A 16,068-nucleotide genomic window follows, 5' to 3' on the forward strand; every position below is an offset into this window, starting at 1 on the left:
GGGGGGAGCTTACATGAGTCCTGCTACTGAAATCTCTGCATATAGAATGAGCAGGGGGCGGGGACCTGCCTGGCCTCTGCCAGCGCTGTCCTCCACAGCACTCACGCGTGCTCAGAGATGAACGTGTGCCAGGCATCCATCTGAGCATGAGGGATCAAATAGGATTGAGATGGATCTCTCATTTCTAAAAGTGAAAATGGCTCTTATTTCCTACTGTTTAATGGTGCAGAAGGCAAGTTCTACATTGTTTTAAGCTAATTCGCGTGAGATTATAAATATTCAGCTCTTTTGCATATAAAACTATAGAATTCAGTCATTTAATCTGTTAGGCTAAAGTAGGTTGGGGTATACAAGTTCCAAAACAGACTTTCTTTGAATTTTTCAAGTTGAAGTTTGAAACAGAATGTGACATGAAGATATTTTGCAGAAGCAGAAGGCCTTTGCCATATTACCAGGGCCTTCAGGCCACCTCCCTGGGTGACCATTCCCCACCCCTGGATTTTGCAATAAACCACTAATGTAAAAAAAAATCACATTCGAGTGAGTTTGGAGTAATACATATGTCAAGACAAAAGTACAAGTTTTTTTTTGAGGGGGGGGGGAATTACAGAAGAGTAACCAACAATAAGATGGAGTTAATAAAGACTGATTTAGTTTTAAAAAAAAACTTAGGAAACAAATTTCAACATTGTAAAGGTAAACTTACTTGTTGGGGGCTGGAGAGATGACTGAGAGCGCTCACTGTTCTTCTAGATTATAAGCTCAGTCTCCCCATCCATGTTGGGGGGGTTCACAGACCCCGCTTTAAGGGATCTGATACCCTCTTCTGCCTTACTTAAGCACCCCACTGATGTTGCATACATGCACACAAACATATACTCGTGCACATGAATAGAAATCAAAGTAAATCTAAAAACATTTACATAGGCTTGCTTCCATTTTTTTTTTTCCATAAGGGGAATAGCATAGGTTTTAAAGCAACAGGTCTCAACCCCTTTAGCAAACCTCTGTCTCCAAAAATACTTACATCATGATTCATAACAGTAGCAAAATCACAGTTATGGAGTAGAAACAAAACAATTTTATGGTTGGGGATTACCACATGAGGAACTGTGTTAGAGGGTCTCAGCCTTAGGAAGTTTGAGAACCACTGCTTTAAATCATTATTTTCTGTATTGGGATATAACATTTGTGCACTTTCTGGAGTACAGTGTGGTGACTTGACCCACACCTCATGGTGATGAGCATTTCTACTCCTCCAGTCAGAGGTGGTGCTGGGGAACTGCCCACCACACAGACCATTGGAGCATGGTCCCTTGTTCTGACTGTACATGAAAGCCAACTCAAAATGGATATTCCGGATTGGAAAGTAGGATATTACTGCCTGAAGTTGTAGGGAAAACACTTGAAGACACTGGCGTAGGCAGTGACTGTTTGTCTCTTCCGTAGGATCCCAAAGGCACAGTCAACAAAAGCAAGTTCCACAAATGAGACTGCGTTAATGTAAAGTGCTTCTATGGAGCAAAGGAAGGAAGGGGCCTGGAACACACTCTACAGATCAGAAGAAAAAAAAACCTGCCCTGAAACTGGCAGCTCCTGGAGTTGTTCTCATATCACCAGGATAGGGATATTATAGCCAGGGTATTAAAACTCAATGTGAAAAGCAAAATAAGTTCTCCATGTAGTTAGGGAGGCATGTGGGGTGTTTTGGGAACTGTTGAATTCTATGGGAGTGAGGACTGAGCAGAAAATAAAATGTACCTTAAGATGACTAGTGAAGTCTGTGTCAGTGGGTGAACCCAGCAGACATTAGTCTACACTCTCGCAGTCTAGGAACACTGACTCACGTTCTCAACAGGAAAAATCGCCAAGGTAAGAAGAGGATAAGTGAGTCCAGGTTGGACCTTCCTTCAGCTTGGTCTCTCACTAATTCCCTATCCTGGAGACATGAGAACAGGTTTGATCTAGGTAGACCCAGAAGCTGGGGGTTTCAGTACAGGGTTTTTATTGTAAAATAAACCCTCCCTTCTTTCTACTGGCCTTTTTTTTTTCCTTTCCTCCATTTTTCCCCTTTTTCATGCTAGGGATCAAATTCAGGGCTTTGTACAGACTAAACCCATACTCTAATCTCAAATACATTTTTCACATAGTTGATAAAGTGCATTTGAGAATATGTGTTATTTGTTCAGCTTTAATCACAAGGGCCAATCAATTGTCTGATTCTCTTAAGTCAGACAATTATGCACCATAGACATATTTGAACTTCAACATAAGGACCTGAGATTCAGATTTTTAAAAATTGCGAGTACACACCTACAGAAGTTCATGATTTAAAATATTTTAAAGAATTAAAAAACAGTTATTCTTTCCTAAACATTTATGCAAATTCAGTTAATCATGATAAGTTCAGAAGTTTTTAACACAAATGCACACATGAAGTAGAAAGTAAAACCCTACCTTTTTATATCCATTTAAAAGTGAGGTTTGCTAATCCCCCAATAGAAGAAAAACAAATGAACAAATGCATTATAAAAGAAAAAAGTTTTAAGTGTGAAAAAAAAAACCAAGCAAACAAGAGGCAGTGAATTTTTTAAACTTCTGCCTGACCACAGTCAAATGGTTTAATCTATTCTGTTTTCCACCTTCTGTGTTTCTGAAAGCATCTCAAACTGTTTTTAAAAAGTAAAACATTCAAATCAAATACTTCTTTTATTCACCTCACCTTTCTTTATATTGATTATCTTAACTGTTTTTAGTAGTCTGCTCAGTGGCCATGGCTTTCTCATACAGTGAGGCCGCTGACATTGGTCTCCAATAGACCGAGTTTCTCCTTCGGGCTTTCCCTTAAGATTTCATTTGTTAAACAGATTTCTTTAATGAACTTTATGTACACTACAGTGTGTCTATTTTTGAATGCATGGCTGATTGATTCAGTGTTTTGTCCTTGTTATGACACCATCAGCCTTGATCTAACCCCGGATTCAGATATAAAGATAATCTAGGCAAAATGCCCAAGTGAGAGAACAAGCACCTCGCTGAACATTTTTCTGTTAATCTTTTGTGTCACATTTCTAAACATTTTGGGGTGCCATACAGAATCTATTGTAGCCAACAAATGACAAGAATAAGTGGTGAGCATGTGACTCAGTCCTGATGAATGTGATGAGAAAGGCTGGGCTAGCTTTTGTTTGAAGAAGTGGTCATCTTTCGTAACCTGAGGAAGCACTGGGGCTAACCTGAAATGGCGGTGGAGGGAGGGGGATAGAGGGAGAGGAGAGCACCCTGGCCCGGACCTTTTCAGAGCATCACGCTCTGAGACACTTGCAGTTTGAACCGGACACATAACGGGGGAAAGATTTCCACACAAATAGACAATGAATCAGGTGACATAACTGCTCCTTTCCTGTCTCTCATTTCTTTGATAGTTTGGCTTCCTTGGGGAAAAGAATCTACGATTGTTTAATTTGTTTCCTGTTTCATTGTATATACTTTGCAGCTGTTTCTCCCTTTTCTTAAGAATTTTTTAAATAACCCAATTTTGAGAGGACATCCTTTCAAAAGGCCGAGTTGACGGAATCATTGTGTCACTTGACCCTGGCATTGCTTTTTCCGATGCTGTGCTGCTTTGGCAGCTGTTGAGGGAAGCAAGTCCCCTGATGCATAAAGACTATTTAGAACACATGTGGTGGAAATACAGGTTCTAAGCATATAAGACCCCACTTCCTAGGCCGTTGAAAGGATGTCATTTGGCCTTTGATGCAGAGAAGGTGATAGGGAAGCATTTGGCTCTGAGAGCCTTAACAGCACAGCCTAAAAGGATTGTTTTGAAGGCTGGTTTACAGTATGCAAAGACTTCTTGGTGGTGACATTTTAGTAATGGGGAAATTACCATCCATAGATGGCAGCATGAGTGTTTTTAATAAATGTTGTGCGATCATCTAAACAATTCCATATTTGTAAAAGACTTTTCTCCTTTCTGTGCTGATAAAGTTATCCAAGTGAAAACTATCATTTTGTTTTCTACTTATATAATTTTTTATAACCAAGGCTAATTTTTATTTTTAGAAAATAAAATTTATTAATGAGGCAAGCTGAAAATGTTTCTGGTGCAAGTGGGAGGATTGATGTTCATAGGGTAGGTCTCTTCACTCATTAGCTCCTTTTTAAATCATGTGTGCTCTAGGCCTGACAAAAACTTCCCTGTAAAATGAGGAATTACTGTTACCTGTTGTAAACTTTTAAAAAAGAAATCTCCTTATCATTTTAGATAGTAAGAACCAGCTGGGGAGACAGGAGACCATGTGGCATTCTTACCCAGATACGATTGTTTCTTTCTTTTGAGCACTTTGATCTGTGTTTTTATTGCTCTGTCCATGGTAACATTCTTTAGGCAGGGACAGGCCTACAGTTGACTGGCCTGGCCCTTGAGCGGGTAGGGTGCCGGGGGAACACTGTGCAGCCACAGTGTGATAGCTCATTACTGCTAACAAATGTGCCTTGTGTCTAGGTCCCAAGCAGAGGCTCATCGCATCACTCTTGATAAAGGAGCTGGCTTTACCTTCTAAGGCTTTTCTAACTTGAATGTGCCGATTGCCAAGTTCAAAGGCATATTTTACCCTAGATGGAGGTAACTCGCTTAGATATGACACGTTGTGCCGCCCTGAGTTGCCAGTTCACACACGCAGAGGGAAGAGGCACATCTAACAATTTGGCTATGGTCATGTTCAAACGTATTCATTTCAGACAAAAAAGTGAACAAATTTGGAGTTTTGCTTTTGTTTGTTTTTGCTTTTTGAGTTTAGGCATCAGTTGGATATTGCTGCATAGACATTAGCAGTGTGGGCTTAAAACAACAAATCCAGTTTCACCTTTCTTGGATTGAGGACTTGGAGTATTTGCCCTGAGTTGCCTGTCTCAGTGCCTGCAGCCAGGACAGACGGTGCCTCCAAACCACAGCTGGACATCGTAAGAGAGGCCAGCTATTGCTGCAAGCATTGCCTCCTTACGACATGAGACCCCCTCTAGGCAGCTCCACATAGGGCAGTTGGCTTCCTTCTGAGTAAACATGAGACAAGCAGCCGAGGAGATGCCCAAGTCACACCCAAACCCATCTGCATCTCTACGAGGTATCCCAGGATTTTTACTGTGTTCTTTGGGAGTGTCACCAGGCAAGCCTGCACTGAAGGGGACAGGCTAAGACACCACATAACAGGCATATGCACCAAATGGCAGGGCTTGCCAGAATCAGCTTTAAAGCCTCATTTCTTCACTCAACTGGGCCATCCTACTTTTCTTTTTCAGTTCTTTGGACTGCATTGCAAATAATGGTAACTGTGATGGGTAGTTTCACATCAACTTGACACAAGCCAAAGCCTTTTGAGAGGAGGGAACTTTTTTATTTTATTTTATTAATTTATTCATATTACACCTCAATGGTTATCCCTTCCCTTGCATCCTCCCATTCCTCCCTCCCTCCCATTTTCCCTTTACTCCCCTTTCCTATGACTGTGACTGAGGGGGACTTCCTCCCCCTGTATATAGGGTATCAGGTCTCTTCTTGGTAGCCTGCTATCCTTCCTCTGAGTGCCACCAGGTCTCCCCATTCAGGGGACATGGTCAAATATGAGGCACAAGAGTATGTGTGAAAGTCAGACCCCACTCTCCACTCAACTGTGGAGAATGGACAGAGGGGAGGACATCCTATTGGGACTCTAGATGAGAGAAGCATGGGAGAATGGCAAAGTTGAAGGATGCAGAGGATCCTAGAAACCTACAAGAAGAAAATTATGATAGGCAGATTTGGGCCCAGGGTTCCCGCTCAAACTATGGCACCAGCTGAGAGGAGGGAAATTAAGAATGCCTCCATAAGATTGGGTAATAGGAAGCCTATAGGGCATTTTCTTAATTCATGATTGATGTGAGAGGGCCCAGCCCAGTGTCAGTGGTGGCATCCTTGGGCTAGTAGTCCAGGTTCTATAAGAAAGCAGACTGAGCAAACCAGGAAAAGCAAACCAGCAAGCAGCACCCCTCCATGGCCTCTGCATCAGTTCCTGCCTCCAGGTGCCTGCCTTGCTTGAGTTCTTGTCCTGACTTCCTTCAATGATGGACTGTGATAAGAAAGTATAAGCCCTCCCCCCCCCCCAACTTGCTTTTTGGTCATGATGCTTTATTGCTGCAGTAGAAACCCTAACAAAGATAGTAAACAAAAGATGTGAAGTGGAAAGCCACAGATAGGCTTCTTGGGCAGGATGTATTATTACTCACCCAGTCTCTCTCTTCAATTTTAGTCAGTTCAGATTGTCTAACTCTCCATTATCCTACCTACCTTGATTATCAGCTACGCACAGTCTAGAGTCATCTGAGTGGAAAGCTTCAATGCTACTCAGCTATTAAAAAAAAAAAAAGAATTCCCGAAAGTTGTGGACAAATGGATTGAACTAGAAATGATCACAATGAGTGAGTTAACCCAGAAGCAAAAAGAGTCAAATGGTATATACTCACTTATATCTGGACACTAGCCCAAGGGGCATGTCCCATGAAAGTCTTCACTTACCAGGGAAGTGGGACAGAGGGGAGGACATCCTATTGAGACTCTAGGTGAGAGAAGCATGGGAGAATGGGGAAATAGAAGGATCCAGAGGGTCCTAGAAACCTACAAGAAGAACATTATGATGGGCGGATCTGGGCCCAGGGGTCCTGCTCAAACTATGGCACCAACCAAAGACAATATGTGTAGTAAACTTCAAACCCCTACCCAGATCTAGCCAATGGACAGGACATTCTCCACAGTTGAGTGGAGAGTGAGGTCTGACTTTCACACGAACTCTAGTGCCCCATATTTGACCACATCTCCTGGATAGGGAGGCCTGATGGCACTCAGAAAGAGAATAGTAGGCTACCAAGAAGAGGCTTGATACCCTATTAGCATATACAGAGGGAGGAGGTCCACCTCAGTCACAGTTATAGGGAAGGGGAGTAAGGGGAAAATGGTAGGGAAGACTGGGAGGATACAAGGGATGGGATAACCATTGAGATGTAATATGAATAAATTAATAAAATATATTAAAAAAGAAAGAAAATTTGCTTCCATCAGATTGGCTTACGGGCATGTTTGTGGGAGATTTGTCTTGATGCCAGCAGACCTAGCCCACTCTGGGTGTCACCATCCCTAGGCAGATGGTCCTGGCCTAATGAAAAAAAAGCAATCTTTTTTTTCTCACTTCTCATAAGCCTGAGAGTGAGATCTAGAGAGCAGCATTCCTTCATGGTTTCTGCTGTACTTCCCTGGCCAAGAGTGAGTTCCTTGGTCAGAAGTTGAATGTAATAGCAATCCATCCCATCCTGCTCTGGGCTTCCTGTCTTGGATCCCGCCCTGACTTCCCTCACTACAGGACTGTAACTCACAGCGTAAGATGAAATGAACCCTTCCCTCCTCAGGTTGTTCTGAGTCAGTGTTTTATCACAGAAACAGGAAGAGAAGTAGAACAGTGTATCAATGGTGTGTGTGTATGTGTGTGTGTGTGTGTGTGTGTGTGTGTGAGAGAGAGAGAGAGAGAGAGAGAGAGAGAGAGAGAGAGAGAGAGGGAGAGGGAGAGGGAGAGGGAGAGGGAGAGGGAGAGGGAGAGGGAGAGGGAGAGGGAGAGGGAGAGGGAGAGAGAGAGAGAGAGAGAGAGAGAGAGAGAGAGAGAGAGAGAGAGAGAGAGAGAGAGAGAGAGAGTGTAGGGACTTTCTACTTCCCCTAGATTGTTCTCAGTAGCCTGTCACGCTCACTATTTCTTTGGTATAAATGATACTGTCTGTGTCTGTCACTTCTGATTTTACTTTTGAATCTTTTCTGATTTTTTTTTTTCGGTTAAAGGTTTATCTGTTTTGGTTATGTTTGCAGAAAATTAACACTTAGATTAAATATTCTGTTCCTTTTCTTGTCTGTTTCATTGCTGTTCTGATCTTTTCCTTGTCTTCTATTAATCTAAGGATTAATTTCTTGGACTTGTTTGGTTTCTTTAGGTATTAACAGCATCAATTTGACAGGTATCCTCCAAACATGCCGTTGAGTTTGTTTTCTGCTGGCATCTGCTGCTTGGTTTGTTGTGGTCTACCCTTTAGAATAGTTTGTTTTCCCAGTGAGACTCCCTCAGAGGAAACTAAATTTTCATTTGCCAGTGTAAGCAGCTGGAGATAGCATCTGGGTTAGGTATAGGGCTGAGTCCACTTCCCCTTGCAGCTCTAGGACCCCACTTGGTGCAGACCTGTGCTGCCTCAGTCTCTGTGAGTTCTGTGTGTACTGAACAGGTTGATTTAGAGGGCTTTGCTCCCTTGGCATCCTCTATCCCCTCTGGCTCTTACACTCTTTCTGCTTCCTCTTCTGCAGGGATGTTGATGGAGATAATCCTGTTTAGGGATGAGTGCTCCAGGGTCTCTCACTCTCTGCATATTGTCCGGCTGTGCGTCTCTGTTTTTGTTCCCATCTGCTCCAGGAGGAGACTTCTTTGACTATGGCTGAGGAAGGCACTGATTGTATTTATCTTTCTGGGTCTGGGTTAACTCATGCAAGATTTTTTACAATAGTTCTATATATTTACCTGCAAACTGCATGATTTCATTTTTTTTAACAGCTGAGTAATATCCCATTGTTTAAATGTACCACTTTTTTTTTTCATCCAATCCTCTGTTGAGAAACATCTAGGTTGTTTACAATTTTTTAGCTATTATAAATAGAGCAGTGATAAGCATGGTTGAGCAAGTATCTCTGTGGTAGGATGAAGTGACCTTTGGGTATATGCCCAAGAGTGATACAGCTGGACCTTGAGGTAGATCGATCCCTATATTTCTGAGGAACCACCACATTGATTTACATAGTGACTTTATAAGTTTTCACTCCCACCATCAATGGATACTGTTCAACCATATTCCCCATTCTTGTTAGCATGAGCTGCCGCTTGCTTTATTGTTCTTAGTCCTTCTGACAGGTATAAGACTAATTCTCAGAGTAGTTTGATTTTTATTTCCCTGATGCCTAAGGATGTTAAACACTTAAAGTGTTTCTTAGCCACTTAAATTTCCTCTATCAAGAATTCTGTTTAGATATGTACACCATTTTAAATATGTAACCCATTTTAAAATTGAATTATTTGTTTTCTTGATATCTGCTTTCTTTAGTTCTCTATATATTTCTGATATTAGCCCTCAGTCAGAGGCGGAGTTGATAAAAACTCTTTTCCTATCCTGTAGGCCACCATTTTGTCCAAATGATAGTGTCCTTTCCATGCAGAAGCTTCTCAGTTTCATGGGGTCTAATTTATTAGCTGTCGGTCCTTGTGCCTGCTAATGGTGGGCATTCTGTTCAGAAAGTGTTTCCATGTGCCAATGAGTTCAAGGCTATTCTCCACTTTCTCTTCTGCCAGGTTCAGTGCATCTGGTTTGATGTTGAGGTCTTTAGTCTATTTGGAGTTGAGTTTTGTGCAAAGCAATTAAGTATGCATCTATTTGCATTCTTCTGCATGCAACCATCCAGTTTGACTAGCATCATTCATTGAAAATGCTATCTTTTTCTTTCTAGATTTCTTTATCAATAATCAGGTGTATATAGGTGTGTGGATTTATGTCTTGGTCTTCAATTAGATTCCCTTGATCTACATGTCTAGTTTTGTGCCAATACCACGTCATTTTTATTACTTTACCTTTGTAGTATAATTTGAGGTTGGCAATGGTATTCAGTGTTGTTCTAGCTATCGTGTGTTTTTGTTGTTTTGGTGGTGGTGATTTTTCTTGTGTATGTGTGCTTCCCTATAAAGCTGAAAAGTATCCTTTCAAAATCTGAGAAGATTTTGGTTGGAATTCTGATGAGGATTTTTTTGAATCTGTAGATTGCTTTTGGTAGGATGGTCGTTTTTACTATATTAATCTTACTGATCCACGAGCCGGGGAGATCTTTCCATCTCCTGAATCTTATTCAAATTTTCAATTTCTTAAAGTTCATAGAAATCTTTCACTTGCTTCATTAGAGTTACCCCAGGATATTTTATATTTTGGGGGGAGGGGTTATTGTGAAGCGTATTGTTTTTCTGATTTCTATTTTGCATTCCATTTTTTCATTTGTATACATGGAAGCTACTTATTTATGTAAAGTTAATTTTGTATATAGCTATTTTTCTGAAAGTGTTTATTAGCTATAGGAATTTCCCAGTGTAATTTTTTTAGGATCAATTATGTATAGGATCGTATCATTCACAAATAAAAACACTTTGACTTCTTCCCTTACAAATTGTATCCCCTTGATCTCCTTAAGTTTTCTTCTTGCTCTACCTAGGATCTCAAGGACTGTATTATATCGGTATGGAGACAGTGAGCAGCCTTGTCTTGTTTTTTATTTTAGTGAAATTGCGTTGAGTTTCTCTCCATTTAAGTTGATATTGGCTATGAGCTTGCTTTAAACTTACTTCTGTTATGTTGGGGTATGACCCTTGTATAGCCAATCTCTCCAGGACTTTTACGATGAAGGAATTTTGGATTTTGTCAAAAGCATCTAATGAAATGATTGTGTAATTTTTGTCTCTCAGCTCATTTATATGGTGGATTACATATATTGATTTACATATGTTGAACCGTCCCCTCATCTGTGGGATGAAGCTTACTTGATCATGGTGGATGATGTGTTTTTGGATTCCATTTGCAAACTTTATTTACTATTTTTGCATCTATGTTCATAATGGAAATTAATCTGTAATTCTCTTTCGTTGTTGGATCTTTATGTGGCTTGGTGCGTTTAGTTAATAACTAGCATTTCTCTTAGCTTTTTGTCTGAATGACCTGTTTGTTGTTAAGAGTGAAGTATTGAAGCCTCCTGCTGTCAATGTGTGAAAGTCAATATGTGATTTAAACTGTGCTAGTATTTTGGGTTTTTTGTTTTGTTTTGTTCTTTGTTTTTTAATGAACTTGGGTCCCCTTGTGTTTTCTGCATAGATGTTAAAAATTGCAGTATCCTCTTGGTGGATTTTTCTACATAGTGGTCTTCCCTTTTTCTTGTGATTAGTTTTAATTTGGTCTAACTTGTCAGATATTAAAATGGCTACACGAGCTTGCTTCTTAGGTACATTTTCTTGAAACATCATTTTACATCCTTTTACTCTTGAGACAATGTCTATTCTTGATGTTAAGGTGTGTTGATTGGATATATCAGTTAGATACTGTTGACATTCATTCTGTGTCTTTTTATTGGGGAATTGAAACTATTGATATTGAGAGTTATCAGTGAACAATGTTTGTTGATTCCTGATATTTTATTTTTGTGGTGTGTGTGTGTGTGTGTGTGTGTGTGTGTGTATGTGTGTGTATGTGTGTGTGTGTTCCCCATTTTTGATTTGCTGGCCTGGGGTTATGTATTGTTTGTGTTTTCTTTTGTGTGGTTAACCTTTTTATATTGGAGTTTCTTTCTAGTGCCTTGTGTAGGACTAGGTCTGTAGATAGATATTGCTTAAATTTGTTTTTATTATGGAATATGTTATTTTCTCCATCTATGATGATTGAATGTTCTTCTGGGTATAATAATCTTGACTTACATTTGTTATCTCTTATAGAGTCTGCTTCACATCTGTCTAGCCCCTTTTGGCTTCTAGAGTTTCCATTGAGAACTCAAGTCGTGTTTTAGTAGGTGTGCCTTTATATATTACTTGGCCTTTCTTCCCTTGTAGCTTTTAATATTTTCTTTGTTTTGTACATTTAGTGTTTTGATTATTATGTACTGAGGGGACTTTCTTTTCTAGTTCAGTCTATTTGGTATTTGGTATCTTTCTTATACCTTGATAGGCATCTCCTTATTTAGGTTAAGGGAATTTTCTTCTGTGATTTTTTTGAAAATATTTTCAGACTTTGATCTGGGTTTCTTCTCTTGTCTTTATTCCTATTATCTTTAGATTTTGACTTTTCATAGCAGTCCCATATTTCCTGGATGTTTTGTTTTAAGTGGGGTTTTTTGTTTGTTTTAGATTTAAAGATTTTTAAATTTAACATTTTATTTCACTGAAGTGTCCATTTCTTCTATCATGTATTCAGTGCCTGAGATTCTCTCTTCTATCTCTTTTACTATGTTGGTGAAGCTGACCTATGAAATAGCTGTTCAAGTTCCAAAATTTTTTATTTCCAGATTTCCCTCAGTTTTGGGTTTCTTTAATCAGTATTTCCATGTTCAGATCAGACCTTGAGATGTTTTATTCATTTCCTTCCACTGTTTGTTTGTGTTTCAAAGATTTCTATAAGAGATTTATTCATTTCCTTTTAAGGATATTCATAAAGGTTATTTCAAGGTCTTTGTCTTGCTCTTCAGCTATGTTGCAAATGCAGTTTCTTTGTGCTGAGTACTTGATCTTGGGGGTCCTGAGCTGATATCGATCCTTACATTCCTCCAACATTTTCTGTTCTCGCATACTTTTGATATTGTGTACTTATTCACAAGTTTCTTTATTGCATCAGGGCATACTGAGACTGGAGTGGCCACATCCTGTAGCCAGGCAGGACCTCCAGTGGAGGGAGGGCAACACCAACATGTCCACAATACCTTTGACCCAACATTTGTCCTGCCTACAAGATATACAGGGGCAAAGATGGAACAGAGATTGAAAGAATGGCCAACCAATGACTGGCCCAACTTGAGACACACCCCATGGGAGAGACCCAACCCCCTGGCATTATTAATGATACTCTCCTATCCTTGCAGACAGGAACTTAGCATAACTTTCCTCTGAGAGGCTTCATCCAAGCATGAAACAGATGCATACAAACATCAGGCGGAACTCAGGCAGTTTTGTGGAAGAGTTAGGGGAAGGAGAGATCAAGGACTCCATAAGAAGACATATGTAGTCTAGTCAACTAGCCTGGGCTATAAGGGATCATGGAGACTGAGCCACCAACCAAAGAACATGCATGGATTGGTTCTAGGCCCCCTATACATATGAAGTTGATGGGCCTCTTGGTCCTCAAGTAGGTCCCCTACCAATTGGAGTGGGGCCATGTCTGACTTGGACTCTGTTGCCTCCTCCTGGATCCCATTTTCATAGCAGGGCTGCCTTGTCTTGCCTCAGTGAAAGAGAAGGCCCTTAGTCCTGGTGGGACTTGATGTGCGTGGTTGGGTTGGTATCCAGAGTAGGTACGGGGGAAGTGGGTGGAAGGGCGGGACTGAGAAGAGAGGAGGGAGTGGGGTTTCAATTGGCATGTAAAATAAACAAAAAATTAATTAATGAAAACAAGTTACTTTATTAATCTTAATGGAGTCGCTCTGTTAACTTTAAGTTCATTCTTAGATTCTTAAGAGCAAGGTCCAGGTATTATTCATTTTTCTGTTTTGCATCATGCTTAGTACAGTGGTGAACACAGAATGCCGTTTATTGCTTTGAGATTGACTTATATGTTTAGATCGGTGGTTCTCAGCCTGTGGATTGTAAATACTCTGGGAGGTCGAATTACCCTTTCACAGGAGTCACCTTACACCATCAGAGATATTAGCTATTTATATTACAATGCACAACATTGGCAAAATTACAGTTACAAAGTAGCAATGAAAATAATCTTATGTGTGGGGGGTCACCACAACATGAGGAAATGCATTAAAAGGTCACAGCATTAGGAAGGTTGAGAACCACTGGTCTAGAGAGTGGAGCCCTGTGAGTTTTGACCCCATCACCCATGCTGCCGTTGTGTTAGCCTGTTGTTACTAATGACGTTTCCTTCTCTTCTCCCTTCCCAACCACAGCATGTGCGTTCCGGTACAATGGGCTCTCCTTCGTCTACCTTATCTACCTCTTGCTCATCCCTCTGTTCTCAGAACCAACCAAAGCAACGATGCAAGGTAAGCTACCTTATGGGTCCACAGCAGAGTTATATGGGGTTCTCTGGACCCTGTGGGTTTGTCTTTATTTAGTGGGGAGGACATTTCTGGGCTGGAAGGATGGATGTCCAGTACTGTAACCACTGTCAAGTAGAGCAGAACAATTTGTTTGGTATACAAGTGTCTTTGCTACATAACAGCCATTCTCCCTATGTGGCTTCCATACTATGTAGGGCAGAAAGAAAATCTGGAATTCTGTGATTAATGAAAGCTAATTCAGAGTACCTTCCATTAAAAGGAGGTATGCAGCATGACAAATTTAGCATATGCATTTAAATATTATGTTATTGGGAAGAATATGGTCATTGAAAAGAGTGGAATGACATCTGTCCACTGAAGCCTTTTAGAGGGAGAACTGGGCAGGGAGCCTGGCTTCTCCATCCCTTGCTCATACATCAGTTGAGACTTCTTTGCACATGTCTTAAGTACACAGTAGAAGCAGAGCTGTGTTGCAGATAGTATCCCAAACTGGCTTCTCTGAAGCTTTGGTTCCTTCTTCATTGCTCTGTGAGGCAGAGAAAAGAACAGTGGCTGTTTTCCGAGGGTCTAATTAGGTAGCACATTCTGGCTTGGGATCTCACTCAATCGAAGTTCTTCCCCAAATATGAAAAACACGAAGCTCCCTTGAGCTGAGGGAGATAAACTGTTTTTGTAGCCCGTTGCCATTACAAGAAATAAGGACCTTGCCAAATGCTGTAGGTGAGTGAACCGGCTGTGTATTTCCATGGCAGGAAAAGGAAATTCAGTTTGTTGTGACCTTCAGTGGCGTGAGAAAGGCCATTGGTGGTGACTGCCTTTTAGCAATAGGCTGTTTGGGGGAACCATGGTATTGCAAAGAACAGCAGACGACTTCATCTTTCTCCTCCTTCCTGATTATAGAATTTAAATACTGCTTTGGACAATCATCCTAGCAGTTAGGGCTACAGAAGCTCTCCTAATTTTCCTGACCCAAAAAAAAGCATTCACAATAATAGCTCCGAGTTACTCACGTGCTTAAGAGATCAGGTTAAGGAAGCTGTAGAGCGGAAGTTTATGCAGATCCTTATCCGACAACAGAGTCGGTGTTTATGGGACTCCGTACACCATAACCTCACTCTAAAGACTTCAACATTGGATTTCTAGTCTCAGAAACAAGATTATGGTGTACAAGAATATGCAGCCCTGTCCCAGGGCTGGAAGCGCATGCTGCAAAGAAAGGTTCTGTGAGCATTCAGAATGCAGCACTTTTAAAGTGAGTTCTTCCATATGTCCATTTTAATTGTCTGTTGTGTCTACATGATTTATTCAGCTTACACCCCGATTGTTATCCCTTCATTTGTATCTTCCCGTTCCCCCCTCCCTTCCTCTTTCATCCTATTCCCCTCCCCTAGACCTGTGACAGAAGGGGACCTCCTCCCCTCACCATATGGTCACAGCCTATCAGGTCTCATCCAGATAGCCTCCTTCCCTTTCCTCTGAGTGTCACCAGGCCTCACCACTAAGGGGAAGTGGTCAAATAGGGGGCACCACAGTTCATGTCAGAGGAAGTCCCTGGTCTCCCTGCAACCATGGAGAATGAGCTGTCCCTAGCGAGATCTGAACAGGGAGTCTAGGTTTATTGCATGCATAGTCCTTGGTTGGTACAGCAGTTTGTACAGGCCTCCTGGGTCTAGATCCACCAGCCTTGATGGTCTTCTAGCAGGGTTCCTGAATCCTCTGGGTTCTTCTATCTCCCCACTCTTCCATACCACTCTCACCTGGTGTCCAGCAGTGAGTCCCAGCATCTGTCCTGATCCCCCGCTGTGTGAAGACTCTCAAAGGCCATCCATGGTGGGCTAATGTCCACTTATAAATGAGTATATACCATGTGTGTCTTTCTGGGTCTGGGTTATCTCACTCAGGATGATCATTGCTAGCTCCACCCATCCAAAATATATAAAGAGCTCAAGAAATTAAACACCACCAAACCAAATAACCCCAATTAAGAAATGGGGTTCAGAGCTAAACAGAGAATTCTCAACAGAGGAATATCGAATGGCTGAGAAACACTTACAGAAATGTTCAATGTCCTTAGTCATCTTTCATGCATCAGAATGGCTAAGATCAAAAACTCAAGTGACAGTACATGCTGGTAAGGATGGGGAGAAAAGGGAACACTCCTTCATTCCTGGGGGGAGTGGAAACTTGTACAACCACTGTGGAAATCAATA

At 41.1% G+C, this 16,068-nt stretch overlaps 1 protein-coding gene across 7 annotated transcripts in view; it reads left to right on the forward strand.

The window, feature by feature from the left end:
• PIEZO2 (piezo type mechanosensitive ion channel component 2) overlaps positions 1-16,068 on the forward strand; it is a 365,197-nt gene that overhangs the window by 54,510 nt on the left and 294,619 nt on the right. For all 7 annotated transcript variants that reach the window (XM_084780682.1, XM_084780685.1, XM_084780683.1 and 4 more), the window contains exon 2: positions 13,745-13,840. In XM_084780682.1, coding sequence (XP_084636808.1) covers positions 13,745-13,840 — 96 coding nt within the window. The remainder of the gene's footprint in view (positions 1-13,744; positions 13,841-16,068) is intronic.

Source organism: Acomys minous (assembly GCF_964271855.1).
Source record: "Acomys minous genome assembly, chromosome: 4".
Classification (NCBI taxonomy): Eukaryota; Metazoa; Chordata; class Mammalia; order Rodentia; family Muridae; genus Acomys; species Acomys minous.